The sequence below is a fragment of the Hemiscyllium ocellatum genome, chromosome 39 (assembly GCF_020745735.1).
Source record: "Hemiscyllium ocellatum isolate sHemOce1 chromosome 39, sHemOce1.pat.X.cur, whole genome shotgun sequence".
Taxonomy (NCBI): Eukaryota; Metazoa; Chordata; class Chondrichthyes; order Orectolobiformes; family Hemiscylliidae; genus Hemiscyllium; species Hemiscyllium ocellatum.
Window position 1 is genome coordinate 13,080,906 of NC_083439.1, and position 16,588 is coordinate 13,097,493.

At 41.0% G+C, this 16,588-nt stretch overlaps 1 protein-coding gene across 4 annotated transcripts; it reads left to right on the forward strand.

The window, feature by feature from the left end:
- The first annotated feature begins 9,896 nt into the window (after positions 1-9,896).
- On the forward strand, positions 9,897-14,392 carry LOC132834242 (UDP-glucuronosyltransferase 2C1-like). 4 transcript variants are annotated; one of them, XM_060852917.1, is made up of 3 exons: positions 9,929-9,954; positions 10,343-10,391; positions 12,170-14,392. In XM_060852917.1, the coding sequence occupies exons 2-3, from the start codon at positions 10,358-10,360 to the stop codon at positions 13,807-13,809; spliced, it is 1,674 nt and encodes a 557-aa protein (XP_060708900.1). In that variant the 5' UTR covers positions 9,929-9,954; positions 10,343-10,357; the 3' UTR covers positions 13,810-14,392. The 4 variants fall into 4 exon arrangements, with proteins under 4 accessions (XP_060708898.1, XP_060708900.1, XP_060708902.1 ...); XM_060852915.1 differs by lacking the exon at positions 10,343-10,391 and having other exon boundaries at positions 9,897-9,954; XM_060852919.1 differs by lacking the exon at positions 9,929-9,954 and having other exon boundaries at positions 9,992-10,395.
- Positions 14,393-16,588: the final 2,196 nt, after the last annotated feature.

Below are 16,588 nucleotides of genomic sequence, written 5' to 3' on the forward strand. Positions count from 1 at the left end.
AAATATGTCCCTCTGAGACAGGTAAGAAGGGGTAAGATAAAGGAACCTTCGATGACGAGAGCAGTGGAGCTTCTTGTCAAAAGGAAGAAGGTAGCTTACATAAGGTGGAGGAAGCTAGGGTCAAGCTCAGCTCTAGAGGATTACAGGCAGGCGAGGAAGGAGCTCAAAAATGGTCTGAGGAGAGCCAGGAGGGGGCACGAGGAAGGCTTGGCAGAACAGATTAGGGAGAACACAAAGGCATTTTACACTTATGTGAGGAATAAGAGAATGGTCAAAGAAAGAGTAGGGCCGATCAGGGATAGTATAAGGAACTTGTGTATGGAGTCTGAGGAGGTAGGGGAAGCCCTAAATGAGTTTTTTGCTTCTATCTTTACGAAAGAAACGAACTTTGTAGTGAATGAAACGTTTGAAGTGCAGGTGTGCATGCTGGAATGGATAGAGATAGAGGAAGCTGATGTGCTGAAAATCTTGTCAAACATTAAGATTGACAAGTCGCCAGGCCCGGACCAGATTTGTCCTCGGCTGCTTTGGGAAACGAGAAATGCGATTGCTTCACCACTTGCGAAGATCTTTGCATCCTCACTCTCCACTGGAGTCGTACCTGAGGACTGGAGAGAGGCAAATGTAATTCCTCTCTTCAATAAAGGAAATAGGGAAATCCCCGGCAATTACAGACCAGTAAGTCTCACGTCTGTCATCTGCAAGGTGTTAGAAAGGATTCTGAGGGATAGGATTTATGACCATCTGGAAGAGCATGGTTTGATGAAATGCAGTCAACACGGCTTTGTGAGGGGCAAGTCATGCCTCACAAACCTTATTGAGTTCTTTGAGGATGTGACTAGAAAGGTTGATGAGGGTTGAGCTGTGGATGTGGTGTATATGGACTTTAGCAAGGCATTTGATAGGGTTCCCCCATGGTAGACTCATTCAGAAGGTCAGGAGGAATGGGATACAGGGGAACTTAGCTGTCTAGATACAGAATTGGCTGGCTAACAGAAGACAGCGAGTGGTAGTAGAAGGAAAATATTCTGCCTGGAAGTCAGTGGTGAGTGGTGTTCCACAGGGCTCTGTCCTTGGGCCTCTACTGTTTGTAATTTTTATTAATGACTTGGATAAGGGGATTGAAGGATGGGTCAGCAAGTTTGCAGATGATACAAAGGTTGGAGGTGTCATTGACGGTATAGAGGACTGTTGTAGGCTGCAGCTGGACATTGACAAGATGCAGAGATGGGCCGAGAGGTGGCAGATAGAGTTCAAACTGGATAAATGCGAGGTGATGCATTTTGGAAGGTCGAATTTGAAAGCTGAATACAGGATTAAGGATAGAATTCTTGGCAGTGTGGAGGAACAGAGGGATCTTGGTGTGCAGGTACATAGGTCCCTTAAAATGGCCATCCAAGTGGACAGGGTTGTTAAGAAAACATATGGTGTTTTGGCTTTCATTAACAGGGGGATTGAGTTTAAGAGTTGTGAGATCTTGTTGCAGCTCTATAAAACTTTGGTTAGACCGCACTTGGAATACTGCGTCCAGTTCTGGTTGTCCTATTATAGGAAAGATGTGGATGCTTTGGAGAGGGTTCAAAGGAGATTTACCAGGATGCTGCCTGGACTGGAGGGCTTATATTACGAAGAGAGGTTGACTGAGCTCTGAATTTTTTCATTGGAGAAAAGGAGGAGGAGAGGAGACCTAACTGAGGTATACAAGGTAATGAGAGGCATAGATAGAGTCGATAGCCAGAGACTATTTCCCAGGGCAGAAATGGCTAACACGAGGGGTCATAGTTTTAAGCTGGTTGTAGGAAAGTATAGAGGGGATGTCAGAGGCTGGTTCTTTACACAAAGAGTTGTGAGAGTATGGAATGCGTTGCCAGCAGCAGTTGTGGAGGCAGGGTCATTGGGGACATTTATATGGTCACAGAAATTTGAGGGTGCATACATGAGGATCAATGGTCGGCACAACATCGTGGGCTGAAGGGCCTCTTTCGTGCTGTACTGTTCTATGTTCTAAAGAGACATTGGAGTGCAGGTTCATAGCTCCTTGAAAGTGGAGTCGCAGGTAGATAGGATAATGAAGAAGGCGTTTGGTATGCTTTCCTTTATTGGTCAGAGTATTGAGTACAGGAGTTGGGAGGTCATGTTGCGGCTGTACAGGACATTGATTAGGCCACTGTTGGAATATTGTGTGCAATTCTGATCTCCTTCCTATTGGAAAGATGTTGTGAAACTTGAAAGGGTTCAGAAAAGATTTTCAAGGATGTTGCCAGGGTTGGAGGACTTGAGCTACAGGAGAGGCTGAACAGGCTGGGGCTGTTTTCCCTGGAGCATTGGAGGTTGAGGGGTGACCTTATAGAGGTTTACAAAATTATGAGGGGCATGGATAGGATAAATAGACAAAGTCTTTTCCCTAGGGTTGGCGAGTCCAGAACTAGAGGGCATAGGTTTAAGGTGAGAGGGAAAAGATATAAAAGAGACCTAAGGGGCAACTTTTTCATGCAAAGGATGGTATACGTGTATGGAATGAGCTGCCAGAGGATGTGGTGGAGGCTGGTACAATTGCAACATTGAAGAGGCATTTGGATGGGTATATGAATAGGAAGAGTTTGGAGGGATAGGGGCCGGGTGCTGGCAGGCGGGACTAGATTGGTTGGGATATCTGGTCGGCATAGACAGGCTGGACTGTTTCCATGCTGTACATCTCTATGACTCTATGACTCTGAGTGCTCTCAGGACCGTACAAGTTTCAATAAGATAACTTCATTTTTTCCAAATTCTAAATGTGCAGATGTCTGACCTGTCCAATCTTTTCCTCATAAATAATCCCATCATCCCCCATATAAATTGAGTGAATCTTCTCTGAACTGCATGCAGGTCTCGACACTCTTATTTAAATAATGAGATGAAATATGTAAACAGCACACAAGATGGGCCTCACCAACACACAGTACATTAAAAACCATCCGTATGTTTATATTCCATTCTGCTTGCAATAAATGACTAAATTCCATTTGCCTTCCTCATCACTTGTCATTCTGTAAGACAACTTTGAGATTCCCATAAAAGGACACCCATATCTTTCAGTTCCTCAGAGATTTGCAATTTGTTTTGATTTAAATAACATGCCATAAATCTAGTCTTGCTTCCAAAGTGGACAAGTTCCCATTTTCTCAGATTATACTCCATCTGCTAATTTTTGCCAACTCTCTTGAACAGTTTTTAAAAGGGCTGTGGATAGATCCACCCTTTCACTGCTTGCTTTTCTTCCTTTCTCTATATCACTCATACATTTAGAAACCATACATTCAGTTTCCTCATTTAAACCATTGATATAAATTGTAAACAATTGAGGTCTCAACACAGATACCTGGCGCTCACCACTTGTCACACCCTGCACACCCAAACTGAACAACGTTATGTGCACCCTGTGCTTCCATTTAACCTACCAATCCTCTCACTGTAGTTGGATATGATCCTCTACACCATGTTGTCTTATTTTACACAATAACCTTCGATATGCCACCTTGTCAAATGCCTTCTGGAAATCTAAGTGCAGTATTTACATGAAAAGGAGAGATTTGGGCCAGGAGCAGTTGGGTGGGACTAGTTTAGTTTGGGATTATGTTTGGCCTGGACTGGTTGGACCGAAGGATCTGTTCTCGTGCTGCATGACTCCATACCCACACGTTCTCCTTTATCTTTGTGGCTTGTTATTTCCATTTCACGAATATATTTTATGACTTTGCCTGATTGCAATAAGATTTTCAAAGTGACCTGCTATAATCTCCTTTATAACAAATTCCAATATTTTCCCTCTGACAGATATTAGGCTCAATGGTATGTGATTGCCTGTTGCTCTGTTCATGTTTTCTTAAACAGAGGAGTGATGATCACTATTTCTCAATCTCGTTAGAACTTTCCAGAATCTATGGAATTTTGGAAAATTTAAGCCAAAGTCCTAACTATAAAATTATGTCGGCAGCCATTTCCGTGGCATTTCATTAGAGCCAGGGTACTCTAATTTTTGTTCTAATATCCAAAGTATCCTTTTGCCTGGTGACTGTAATTCTTTTAAGTTCCTTGTTCCCTTTCACATGCTGATGTACAATTATTTCTGGAATGTTACTTGTATTCCTCTTCAATAAAGACAGGTCTAGAATATCTATTCAATTCACCTGTGTGTTCCTTATTTTCTATTATTAATTCCCTGACTCACCTTCCAATGGACCATTGCTTACTTTTTTCTTTTTTAAAGGCCTGTAGAAACTCTTACAATCTGTTTTTACACTTCCCGCCAGCTTTTACTCATTTGTTCAAATTTCTCAGTCTTACTAATTTTCTGTATTGTTTTTATATTCATCCAAGCTTCAAACCTGTCATTCATCATCATGAATTATTTTTTTCTTCCAATACAAAACGACATGTGAAAGTTGGAAATATGTGCATGGTTCACAATCAGCACTCTTTACATTTGGGGCTATGAGCATACCTTGGCGTCACCTCCTTTTACTGGCAGAAGACGTTTACTAGACTCAAAAGAACAACTGGTTCAGAAATAAATCATTGCCAACCAAGAAGGAACCAGTAGAAGGTTTAATTGAGCTTCCTAGATTAATGGCAGAACTCAAACAGCAAGAATAATCTAATGACATGACCTACATTGGCATAAGAGAACCCGGTCCAAACTATCAACAGGAAAAGGGTCAGATTTTACATGAGTGTTGCAAATGTTCAATCCTCTAGATTCTAAAATACAGCAACCTATGTGCATGACAAAGACAATGCTGAGTGACCAGCAATCTTCCAGTGACATTATTGCAGATGTGGAAAAGTCAGGTTCATTGGTCAAACAATGTCAGCAGCTAACAGAAGACACCAACATGATCAGATAGAGGAAAAAGCTAAGTTTCATAAAATTTCATGAAAGCCTAGCTAAAGTCCACAGATTCTGGACATGATCATAAAGAATAAACTGTCTTGTGTAAAACATGCAAGAAAGAGAATATCTATTCAAATTAAGAAGTAGGTGTCTGGTCATGGAAATCCAGGCTACATTGAAGAAAAATAGTATTATTTGACAGAAAAACTAACCTTCATAACAAACATTCGATAAATTAAATGTCCTCCAGATAAGGCAATGCCTCTTCTGTTTAAATCCACCAGTGGTTTATCCTCCACCATGGATCATTAGATAGAACCCAGAGTCAGCATAGAAAAGGAGGGATTGGTGAAAGTGAACTATCTAAACCAGAATAACACATAGTGATGTAGTGTCTATGACTATAATATCCATAAGTGGCTGTGGATAGAAACAGAGCCTATATGTTAGTTGATGATCTTTTGTCAGAACAGATTACAATACAGCTTTCTTATTCATTATAAATAACTTTCAATAAACATTAAACAAGTGCCAACTGGAAAGACCATCTCTTATAAACCTGTTACCAAATACAAATATATGAATGAAGAACAGGAGAAAGGAATCAGATTTTTTTCAGAATTCATTGACGTGAATATGGTCTCAATTGTATGTCTCACACATCTCAAACTCAAACTGAAAGTGAAATTCGAACAAATTATGATCATTGTGGCTGTTGGGACTTTTTGCCATGAAATCCTAACTAATCCTGTTTCATTACACATTTCCTGGGGCAGAATGGTCTGCTGCCTGGTCAACACTAGAACATAGTGCTCCTAGGAATTGTCCCAAGTGCACTCAAAGAACTTATTTCCAAGCCATTTTTGTCTATGTGGATTTATCTAATCAACCTGCAGATTAATGTAGCCCATGTTTTTGTAGTACCTTTCCAACAAGCCCCATTATTTAGGAACATAGGAACAGGAGAAGACCTATGTTGTCAGAAGAGAACTGGTGTATACAATCAACAGGAAAAATCCATCAATTTGTTCTTCCATTCATATTTGATCATCTACATAAATTCACTTTCCTGTACTATATCCAGAAAGCTATTGACTTCTGTCTTGAACATGCTCAATGATTGAGCTTCCACAGCCCCTGAGGTAGAGAATTTTGAAGATTCACCACCCTCTGGGTAAAGAAATGCTTCCTTATCTCAGTCTTAAATGGCCTACTCACTTTCCTGAGATAAAACTGAAAGTGCTTGAGATGTGTTCCCTGGTTTTTTTGATATACTTCATCCTATGGTGTGACTTTTGTTAGGGATCTGTCAACCGCTGCAACTTACTACCTCACTTTCCTGGACCTGAATCAATGCCTGGATCTTTTGTACTGAGGTAATCTCCCACTGCTATACTAATGTATTCAGGGACAAAGTGTTTACTTTTTAAAAACTTATTTTGCACAATCTGATATTATAGAGGCATTGAATTATAGACATGTGCAGCACAGAAACAGACCCTTTGGTCCAACTTGTCCATGCCAACCAGATGCCCAAAGCTAACCTAGTCCCATTTGCCAGCACTTGGTCCATATCCCTCTAAAGCTTCCTATTCGGATACCCATCCAGATGCCCTTTAAATGTTGTAATTGTCACAGCCTCCACCACTTCCTTTGGCTACGCACACACACACACACCACCCTCTGCGTGAAAAAGTTGCCCCTTAAGTCTCTTTTATATCTTTCCTCTCTCACCCTAAACCAGTTCTGGACTCCCTCACTCCAGGGAAAAGACCTTGACTATTTACCCTAGCCATGCCCCTCATGATTTTATAAACCTCAATGAGGTCACCCCTTAGCCTGTTGGTGCACTCTTTGGTTTGTACACTCTTTCCCCTCCTGCTACACTTACATTATCATTGCTTGTGTTTTTACCCTATACGATGACATGCTCTTTTCTCTTAAATTTATCACATTGTCTTGTCTTGATTCCTCCCCTAAAATTTAGTTTATTGCCCTTGCTGTAACTCTCACCATAACACCGGTTTTGATATGAGGACAGTCCCAATGGTACATCTTCCAGTATTCATACAATTAAACTTACTTCTCCCAGTCTTTCGCTCATGCACTTACATCTCCTATATTTACCCTTTGTTAATTTGGTTATGGTTCAGATAGTAATCCACAGATTATCACCATTTTGATTCTGCATTTTAATTTAGCCCCTAGCTGTTCGTAACCCCTATGTAAAATTGCCCCTCCTAGTCCTATCTCTGATGATGTTGTCCACAAGAACCATGACTCCTAAATCCTCCCACTCCTGCTGCAAGTTCCTGTCCAACTGTGAGCTGATGTTTCAACAGTGTGCAGAGTCCTCCGGACTCATGTTTTCAGCTGCAAGCTGTTTGTCTATCCCCCCGACTATATATATATTCCACATTTCTATTTGCTCCACTCACTTGGAAAACTTCCTTCATAATTCACACCACAGGAGCCTCGAGCATCGACAAATTTGCTTAAAATTATTAGATAATTACACCATCTGAGGCTCCTCCATTTATACTTGCTCAACCCCCTTACCTGCCTTACTCATGGTCTCATTTCATTGTTCCTGACCACAGCTTAAATCAGGAGAACTTAACCTCAGAATTGTGACCTCAGCAACAAAGTGGTCAGGTAATATTCCACTTTCCTATGCACTGCAGTATCCATCACCCCATCTCCAGCTCATCAACTCTAATCTGAATAGATGGAAGGTAAATAGTAAAGTTGCTGAAGTCTCACCAGGTCACAGGGCTGCTCTGTCATTGCAGATAGACAACAGGTGGTGGATTAACCTGAGGGTTACCATGCCTTAGATGAGGGGAGAAAGTGAGGAGAAGAGTTCTTTATGGTAACCTCAATCAATGCAGCAATTAAACCCATGCTGTTGGTATGACTCTGTGTTGCAAATCAGCTATCTCCAACTGAGCTAACCAACCCCCACTCCCTTAAGTTGTAGATACTTATTGAATATATTTTCTAACCAACCTGTTCAGAAATATTATTTAACATCTATGGAGTATATGGGACTTGAACCCAGGCAACCTGTTTCAGGGGTGGGGATGCTAACAAAGCACCACAAATCCCTCACTTGCTACACTGATATATTTAATCAACCTGTCCAGAGGTATTATGATACACCTCTGAGCAGGTCGACTGGGACCCAGGTCTCCTAGCTCAGAGATGCAGACATTGGCACTGCATCACAAGAACCCTCACTTACAGCTTTCTGAAAAAAAAACTATTTTTCTAATTTCATGTGCAGATATGCCATTACACATGCCTGAAGCATGTGAGACTTGAACCCAAGCTTTCTGAACCACTCTGCTACAGGACGGCCATCTTACTGCTCAACTGATTGCTCTGACACACAACAGCTGAAACATATTAGCTTAATTATTTTAATTTAATACTCTACAGACCACCCACGAATGCAATTAATTAAACTCCTGTAATAATAAACATTACGACTGACAAATAAATCAGAAAATTTCACAGCGAAAAACCAAAGACGTGCATATGCAGAAGAACCTCAATTATCTGTATGAGATGGACGGGCACTATTTCATTCGGATAATTGATTATTCAGTTAATTGATTCAATGCCTCTCCTCTTGGGCTCAGAGTTTTCAGAAGTTTCCTTTTTCCTTGCTCTGCCTGCCTTGTTCCCGCGTACTATCTCAGGGTTTGTTTCTGAGCAGACACACACTTGTGTGTAAGGGACCTGCAGCATTGCTGAAGCCTCCCATACCCCCAGTTCAATGGATAGACACAGCGAGAAGCTCCACTCTCCATTCAGGGGACTAGGCAGCAGCACACTGAGTGCGAGCCCTGCACTCCTATCCGCCCCCCACCCTCACCCTGCGCCCCTGCCCACGCCACTACGCCTGCCTCCACTCTGGCACCTTGTCCGCCCCCTCCACCCTGTCTGCCCCAACCCCCAACCCCACCTCCACCCCCTCCCCCATCCGCACGCACCATCTGCTCCCACCCCCGCTCTCCATCTACCCCCAACCCCGTCCGCCCCCACGCCTTCCCATCGTCCACCTCTGCCCCAACCCCATCCAAAACCATGCCCCCCTTCCTCCCCCATTCCCCCACCCTGCCCCCCCGTGAGCTCCAGCCCTCGTCAGCACCCCGTCAGTCCCCGCCCTGTGCCTGCCCCCTCTATTTCCTCTCTGGGGCAGCCAGACTGGACACCAACAGCAAGATTACTGCTGCCTTTGAGGGGTGAATCTCAAAATAGCACACACTCACACACAGCCCCACACAACATTTTACTGCAACTTTTTGACAGGTTCCACTTTGCCCTGTACAGAACAATGTTGGAGAGACTATCTGGGAAAGGGGTTTAGGGTACACCCCTATGTAGAACTCCAGGAAAAGTGTGGTGAGAGAGAGAGAGGATGGGCAGTCAGTCATTTGGAGATGGTGCCCAGATTCCCATCGATGTCCAGGACTGTTCTCGGCAGCATTTTAACCTTTGCAAATAAAAGATGCGATCAGTGTTGGAAACACTTCTTTTATGTAATGCTTCTATCAGGACATTGAGATCTTCTTTGGATAATCGATGTTCAGATAATCGAGGTTCCTCTGTGATGGAAATCAGACAAAAAGTAATGGGAAAATTCTGCAGCTCGGTCTGCATCTGTGGAGAGAAAGCAGAATTAATGTTTCGAGTTCAGTGACTGTTCTGAAGGGTCACTGAAATGTTAACTTTGCTTTCTCTCCACAGATACTGCCAGACCTGCTGAATTTTTCCAGCAATTTCTGATCTTTGCTTCAGAAAATTTAACAATTTTTTGATTACTTTCTACTTTAACTTTAACTGTAAGGAAATAAATTAAACTATTCAAACGTTACGTAAATTTGAATTCATTTGTAAAACACTTTTTTAAAAAAAAACCCTCCTCATTATACACCTTCCCTAAAAAGTGCATACTGACCAATTCTTTACAGACATACCCTAAGAAAAGTTGCTCACAAGCCAATCAGTTTATAGCTTTCTTATCATGTTCCTCTTATCCCAGGGCGTGCTTGGAATCTCCACTTCTGTTGCAGGTAAGTTTTAGCAGCAAATTAAAGTGCTAAACCCAGCTCTCTCTCAAACATATCATTTTGCAACTGAGTAGCCTTAATCATTCTCGCCGTAAATCAGCTTTTCTTCTCTCACAACTCCAGCGTCTGCAGTCCTCACTTCCTTCTAGTTAAAATCTTTGCCTGTTTCCGAAAACGCATTGCTTCTTTCCGATTTCAGAAATAAACGATTAATTCCAGAGGCAGTGATAAACAAGAGGAGACACTCCATCCGAATGTGGACTTCGCGCTAACGAAAAGATCATTGCGATATGTGAATATTAGATCACACGCACATCAATATTAACAAGAAGAAAGTTACTTAGACTTTGGACCTGCCAATAATATTGAGTTGTTGTATTCTTTGTTTTAGCTGAGCTCTGGGTGAATGTTCACACACGATTTACTGCAGTCCTTCATCAGTAAGTAAGAGATCATAATTTCATGGGAAGGAGTTTTGTAAATGAAATGTTAAAATTAATCTTTCAACTTTGATAGCTAATATTTTCTGGCCAGATATGTTGAGGTGCTTTGCTTCAATGGAACAAATTGCAGAACATCAGATGTAATATGCAAGAGCCGCAAATGTTGGATACCTAAAACAATAAGAACAGAAATTGGTGTAGAGACTAGCAGGTCAAGCAACATCTGTGAAGAGAAAACAGTTAGCATCGAAACTACTGAATGTTTTGAGGGGTCACTGGACTTGAAATGTTAATTTTGTTTCCCTCTTCACAGATGTTGCCTGACCTGCTGCTTCTCTGGCAATTTTTAGTTGGCTTATTTCAGATCTTCAGCATCTGCAGTTCTTTGTTTTAACTTGGTGTATGATCACCCAAAGTTCTCTTCATTCAAGACCATTCTTCAAGATGGGAGAACTGCATGCCACTCTATTTTAAGAAAGATGTAATGAAAATCAGGCAGTTAAAGTGTTGACCTAACATCAGTTATTGTGAGATTTGTTGAAGCTGCAATTAACTACAGAGTGGCTGAATATGACTTGTTGAACAGGTTACTGGGGATATATGTTGAAACTTGCTGCTCTGTTTTTACCAGTTTCCTGTCCAACAAATCTGCTTTTGTTGTATCACCCAGGAAGCCATTTAACCTATAGTCCGATTTGTTCAATGCATTGCCAAATTAGATCACAACTGTCAGAAAATGCCCATAAGCTCAAGTAAAACTGTGGTGCAAGGAACAAAAATACTGACTGATTTTCAAAGATTGTGAAAGTTTGAAATCACAGGGATTTGTGTATGCTTTACAAAAAGCATTGTTAGCATGCAGGATCTACAAATAGTCAACAAGGAAATATATTGCCGCGCCTTCACGTCGCTGGGAATTATCTCCCGAATGGCATTGTGGGTCAACCGACAGCAGCTGGGTGACAGAAGGCAGCTCACCACCGCCTTCTCAAGGACAAATAGGGATGGGTAATAAGTGCTGGCCAGCCAGCGATGTTCACATCCCACAAATGAATAAACCATTTTTAGGTATTTAACAGAGTAGCTGCTGAGAAACTGTTTCCTTTGGGCCAGGAGTTGTCCAGAGCTCAGATCATGATTTCTGGTTAAAGGTAGCTATTTAGGACAGAGATGCAGAAGAATTCCTTCATAGAGGCTGTGAATCTTTGGAATCCTCTAAACCAAAGAGGTACATGGGAATATTACTTCATTGATTTGGGGTCAAGGAAAATGGGGCCAGTGTGGAAGTTGAATCATGAGGTACAATGGTGGAGTAGTGGTAATGTCATGTCTTGTAACTTAGAGGCTCAGGCTAATGATCTGGGGCATGGGTTCAAATCCTGCCATGGCAGCTGCTGGAATTTTAAATCCGTTCATAAATTAAGAATATTCTCAGTAATGGTAAACATGACAAATATTGTTAAGTGTTGCTGAAGCACTTCTCGTTCACTGACAGTCATCATGGAAGGAGACCTACTGTCCTTGCCTGGTCTGACTAATATGTGACTCTGTATGCACAGCAATGTTTTTAACTGCCACTCTGAAATGGTTGAATAAGTCACTCATTTCAAGGACAGAGTGATGGGCAATGATGGCAGTCTGCCATTGATGCCCACATCCCCTAGAAGAATAAAGGAAAACAATGTAATCATGATGAAACTTATAGCTTCTTGCTAATATTTGTAAAATGTCCATTGACATGATATCATGAACATTTCAATTCACTTTCTCAACAGGATCTGGATATCACTTATTTTGGACAATGGAGTGCCCTGGATGGAAATGCAGATATCAAATTGCATATATTGTTAGTATCATCATCAGCATATCTTACCCTGTAACACAGGGAGCTAATATATTGGTTGTACCTGCTGAGGGAAGTCACTGGGTTAATATGAGAATTCTAATGGAGGAACTGAAAGTTCATGGGCACAACAATACTGTGTTTTATTTCTCAACGTTTTGGTATGCTGAAGAGATGCCTGACTTATATCGATCGATTGTCATTCAGCTGCAAGGAGATGTTGGGAAAACTACAAGTCAAACGATTTCGCAAGATTTTATACAAAAATCTATGAATGTTTTACAGAATGGTTCCACACTGTTGAGTTTCATCAAGCACCAATATAAACTAATGACAACAGTCCACATTGCTCATACTTACCTTCAAAATCTTATCCATGCTGCTTTTCAGAACAAGAGTTTGTTAAATGAACTTGGAAATGCACACTTTGACATGATCATTGCTGATCCTGTTTTCCCTGTCGGTCCAATGCTTGCTTATTATTTGAAGCTGCCTTTGGTGTATAATGTTCGTTGGCTCACTGATGGAGAAGCTCATTTTCTATCTGCCCCATCACCACTGTCCTATGTCCCAGTCCTTGGTTCAAAATTGACAGATAAAATGAGTTTCCTCCAAAGAACTAAAAATTTCATATTATATTTTCTTCAAACTTCTGTTACAGGTTTTATTTTTCATCCAATGTACAATGAACTCTGCCATCGCTATCTGGGCCCAGACACAGACATTGAGACTCTTCTCCTAAGGGCAGATGTGTGGCTGATGAGAGTAGACTTTATATTTGAATTCCCGAGACCCACCATGCCCAATATTGTTTATATTGGAGGATTCCAGTGTAAACCACCCAAACCTCTAGAGGCAGAGTTTGAGGAGTTTGTCCAGTCCTCAGGGGAACATGGGGTTATTGTCATGTCAATGGGGACTATTGTCAGTTCTTTGCCAATGCATGTTACAATGCAAATAGCAGAGGCCTTTGCTCAATTACCTCAGAAGGTTATCTGGAGACACAATGGAGAGACCCCTCCCAACATTGGAAATAATACCCTACTGGCAAAATGGATCCCTCAGACTGATCTACTTGGACACCCTAAGACAAGAGCCTTCATTGCCCATGGTGGCACCAATGGGCTTTATGAAGCCATCTATCATGGAGTGCCAGTAGTTGGCATACCTCTATTTTATGACCAGTTTGATAATTTACTCAGACTTGAAGTCCGAGGTGCAGCAAAAGTGATGAACATTGCAACCATGCAGTCAACAGATCTACTGCAGGCAATTAATGAGGTTATATATAACACCTCTTATCGGGAGAACATGCAGAAACTCTCTGCTCTCCACAGAGACCAACCCGAGTCTCCAATGGAGAGAGCTATTTTCTGGATTGAGTACGTTGCCCGACACAAAGGGGCAGCACATTTACGCTCAGAATCTTACCGACTCCCCTGGTACGTTTACTATTGTGTAGATGTGATGATCTTCCTGGTGTCTTTGTTCCTCATGGGTACAGTGGTGACAGTCCTACTACTGAGAAATCTTTGTTACATCTCTCGGAAGGAAAAGCAAAAAACCCAGTAAGATTAATGTGGTTGAATTGAAAAAGATGCTTTGATAATTTTCAATTTATCAATGGTCATTTCATCCAGTATCTAATTCATTCCATCCAATTGGCATTAATTTGAATTAATGCTTTGAGGAAAGTATCACAGGAGTGACATGCCAGTTAATACTAGACCTCGTGAATAGATGCAGACATGGACATGGTGTACTTAAATTTTAAAGAAACAGTGCCTTGTCCAAAACAAATCATCATATTAGTTCACGCACGATCATGAATTTAAAATAAAGACACATGACAACAAGTTATAGTCAAACAGGTTTATTTGAAATCACAAACTTTCAGAGTTCTGCTGCTTCATCTGATGAAGGAGCAGCACTTCATAAGCTTGTGATTTTAAATAAACCTGTTGGACAATAACCTGGCATCATGTGACTTCTGACTTTGTCCACCCCAGTTCAACACCGGCACCTTCACCTGTTGGTTAAAATGAGACTGAGGAATTTGGAATTCATTGGCAGAGGAGACAATGTTTGTCACAATTTGTTGATCTACTGTATCCAGTTGAATTTTCCCAATAAAATTCTATCCTTTTTTGTTTTATTTGGTCTTTTATTTGCTTCCTCCGTGCTGCCATACACTGGTAATGCTGATATGTGGACATGTTGAAAGTAAGTTTTCCTTTCATAAATTTCACTCTTCCATGCAATTATTTTCTCAGCTGCCACAAGGATCATTTACTGCACAAATGACTTTCTTTTCCTCCATACAATATCTTGAGCAGCAACCTCAAAACAAAACTTAACATTCCATATCTGTAAATCTTTTTCATCTCATTTATCAAATTGCATTTTCTGATGCATGTATTTGGATTCTGTGGTTCTCTCTGACTATTAGAGCTAACCTCAGCTGGGATCATCACAATTACTGGAAGTTAGAAATATTGCTGTTGAATAGCAACTGCTGCAGTATTGAACAATAGGAAGGCAAATACTTCTGCAAACATTTTCTTCATATGGTAGTACTAAATGTAAGACAGGCATAAATAACAACTATTGTGAATTTTTTAAAATAGGTATTTATTGAAAAAAGAAAAGTTAAGATTTTTTATAGAATTACAAAAGTAATACAAGCAAGTATAAACATCAATATAACATTAAATAAATAAGAAGAAAAAATAAATAATAACCAAGAAAGAAAAACCCAACTAACTACTAATCTATCCTCCAAACAACCAAATAAAATAGAATATCATACATTGCCAGCAATAAACAAGAAATAATTAAATAACTAGATACATGCTCAAAATAGATTGACATCAAATCATAATAAAACCTGTATTTATACAGGATTCCTCCTCCCCAGGGTTCCTGAACCAGCCAGAACCATTACCACAGCCAAACAAAAGCCCTGGACAGTATGGTCGAAATATCTGTGTCGACGTAGTTCAAAAAGGGCTGCCATGTTTTATAGAAGAATTCTGTTTTTTTGGTGCACCATATTTGTGAGGAAGTCATGGAAAGTCATTGAAAGTTCTGGAGGGCCTTCAGCTACTCAATTCACTAAGATATTTTTCCTTGCACAGAAAGAAAGAATGGTAAATAATTTCCTCCCGTACACATCCAGGGAGGGAAAATCTGAAGAGCCCAAAAACAGGGACATTGGATCCAATCTAATCTCTGTACCCAAGATTTCTGTCAAGGCATTCGCTACTCCGTCCCATATCTATGGATCTTATGGCATTTCCAAAGACAACGCGTGAGAGTGCCAACTTCTATTTTACATTTAGGACACATCGAGGATGCTCTTGCCTTGAATTTTGCAAGTCGTTCAGGTGCCATATGAGACCTGTGAAATATCTTTAATTGAATAGCCTAAGTTCTATTACAAATAGAGATATTTCTGGCATTTTCCCAGAAGTCCTCCCACATTTCTAATGAGACTTCCAACCCTAATTCTTGATTCCAGGTTTTAAATAATCGTTCCGTGTCTTTGGATACTTTATTATATAATGAGTGGTAAAGAGTACTAACTGAGGGGTGCACCATTGGCCATAGCACTCTGCTTTCCCTATCTGATTTGGAGGGATTAATTATCAGTGTGGTCTTCTTTCGTATATAATCTCGTATTTGTAAATACCGAAAAAGGTCCCTCTTAGGATGTCCAAACTTCTGATGCAACTGCTCAAAGGACATCATAACCTCCCCATTGAAAAGGTCTCCCAAGCAGGGAATATCTCTGGACTTCCAAGTCTTAAATGTAGCATCTGTCACCCTTGGCTGGAATCCCGATGCTCCCACTATATGAGTATAAGACAGTAGACAATAGACAATAGGTGCAGTAGTAGGCCATTCAGCCCTTCGAGCCTGCACCGCCATTCAATATTATCATGGCTGATCATTCCTAATCAGTATCCTGTTCCTGCCTTATCTCCCTAACCCTTGATTCCACTATCTTTGAGAGCTCTATCCAGCACTTTCTTAAATGAATCCAGAGACTGGGCCTCCACTGCCCTCTGGGGCAGAGCATTCCACACAGCCACCACTCTCTGGGTGAAGAAGTTTCTCCTCATCTCTGTCCTAAATGGTCTACCCCGTATTTTTAAGCTGTGTCCTCTGGTTCGGCACTCATCCATCAGCGGAAATATGTTTCCTGCTGCCAGAGTGTCAATCCTTTCATAATCTTATATGTCTCAATCAGATCCCCTCTGAGTCTTCTAAACTCATCTTGTCGCATTATCCTCCAGGCTTTAATTGTATTTAATACTATAGGGTTTTTACAGTGGTCCATAATAGCTCT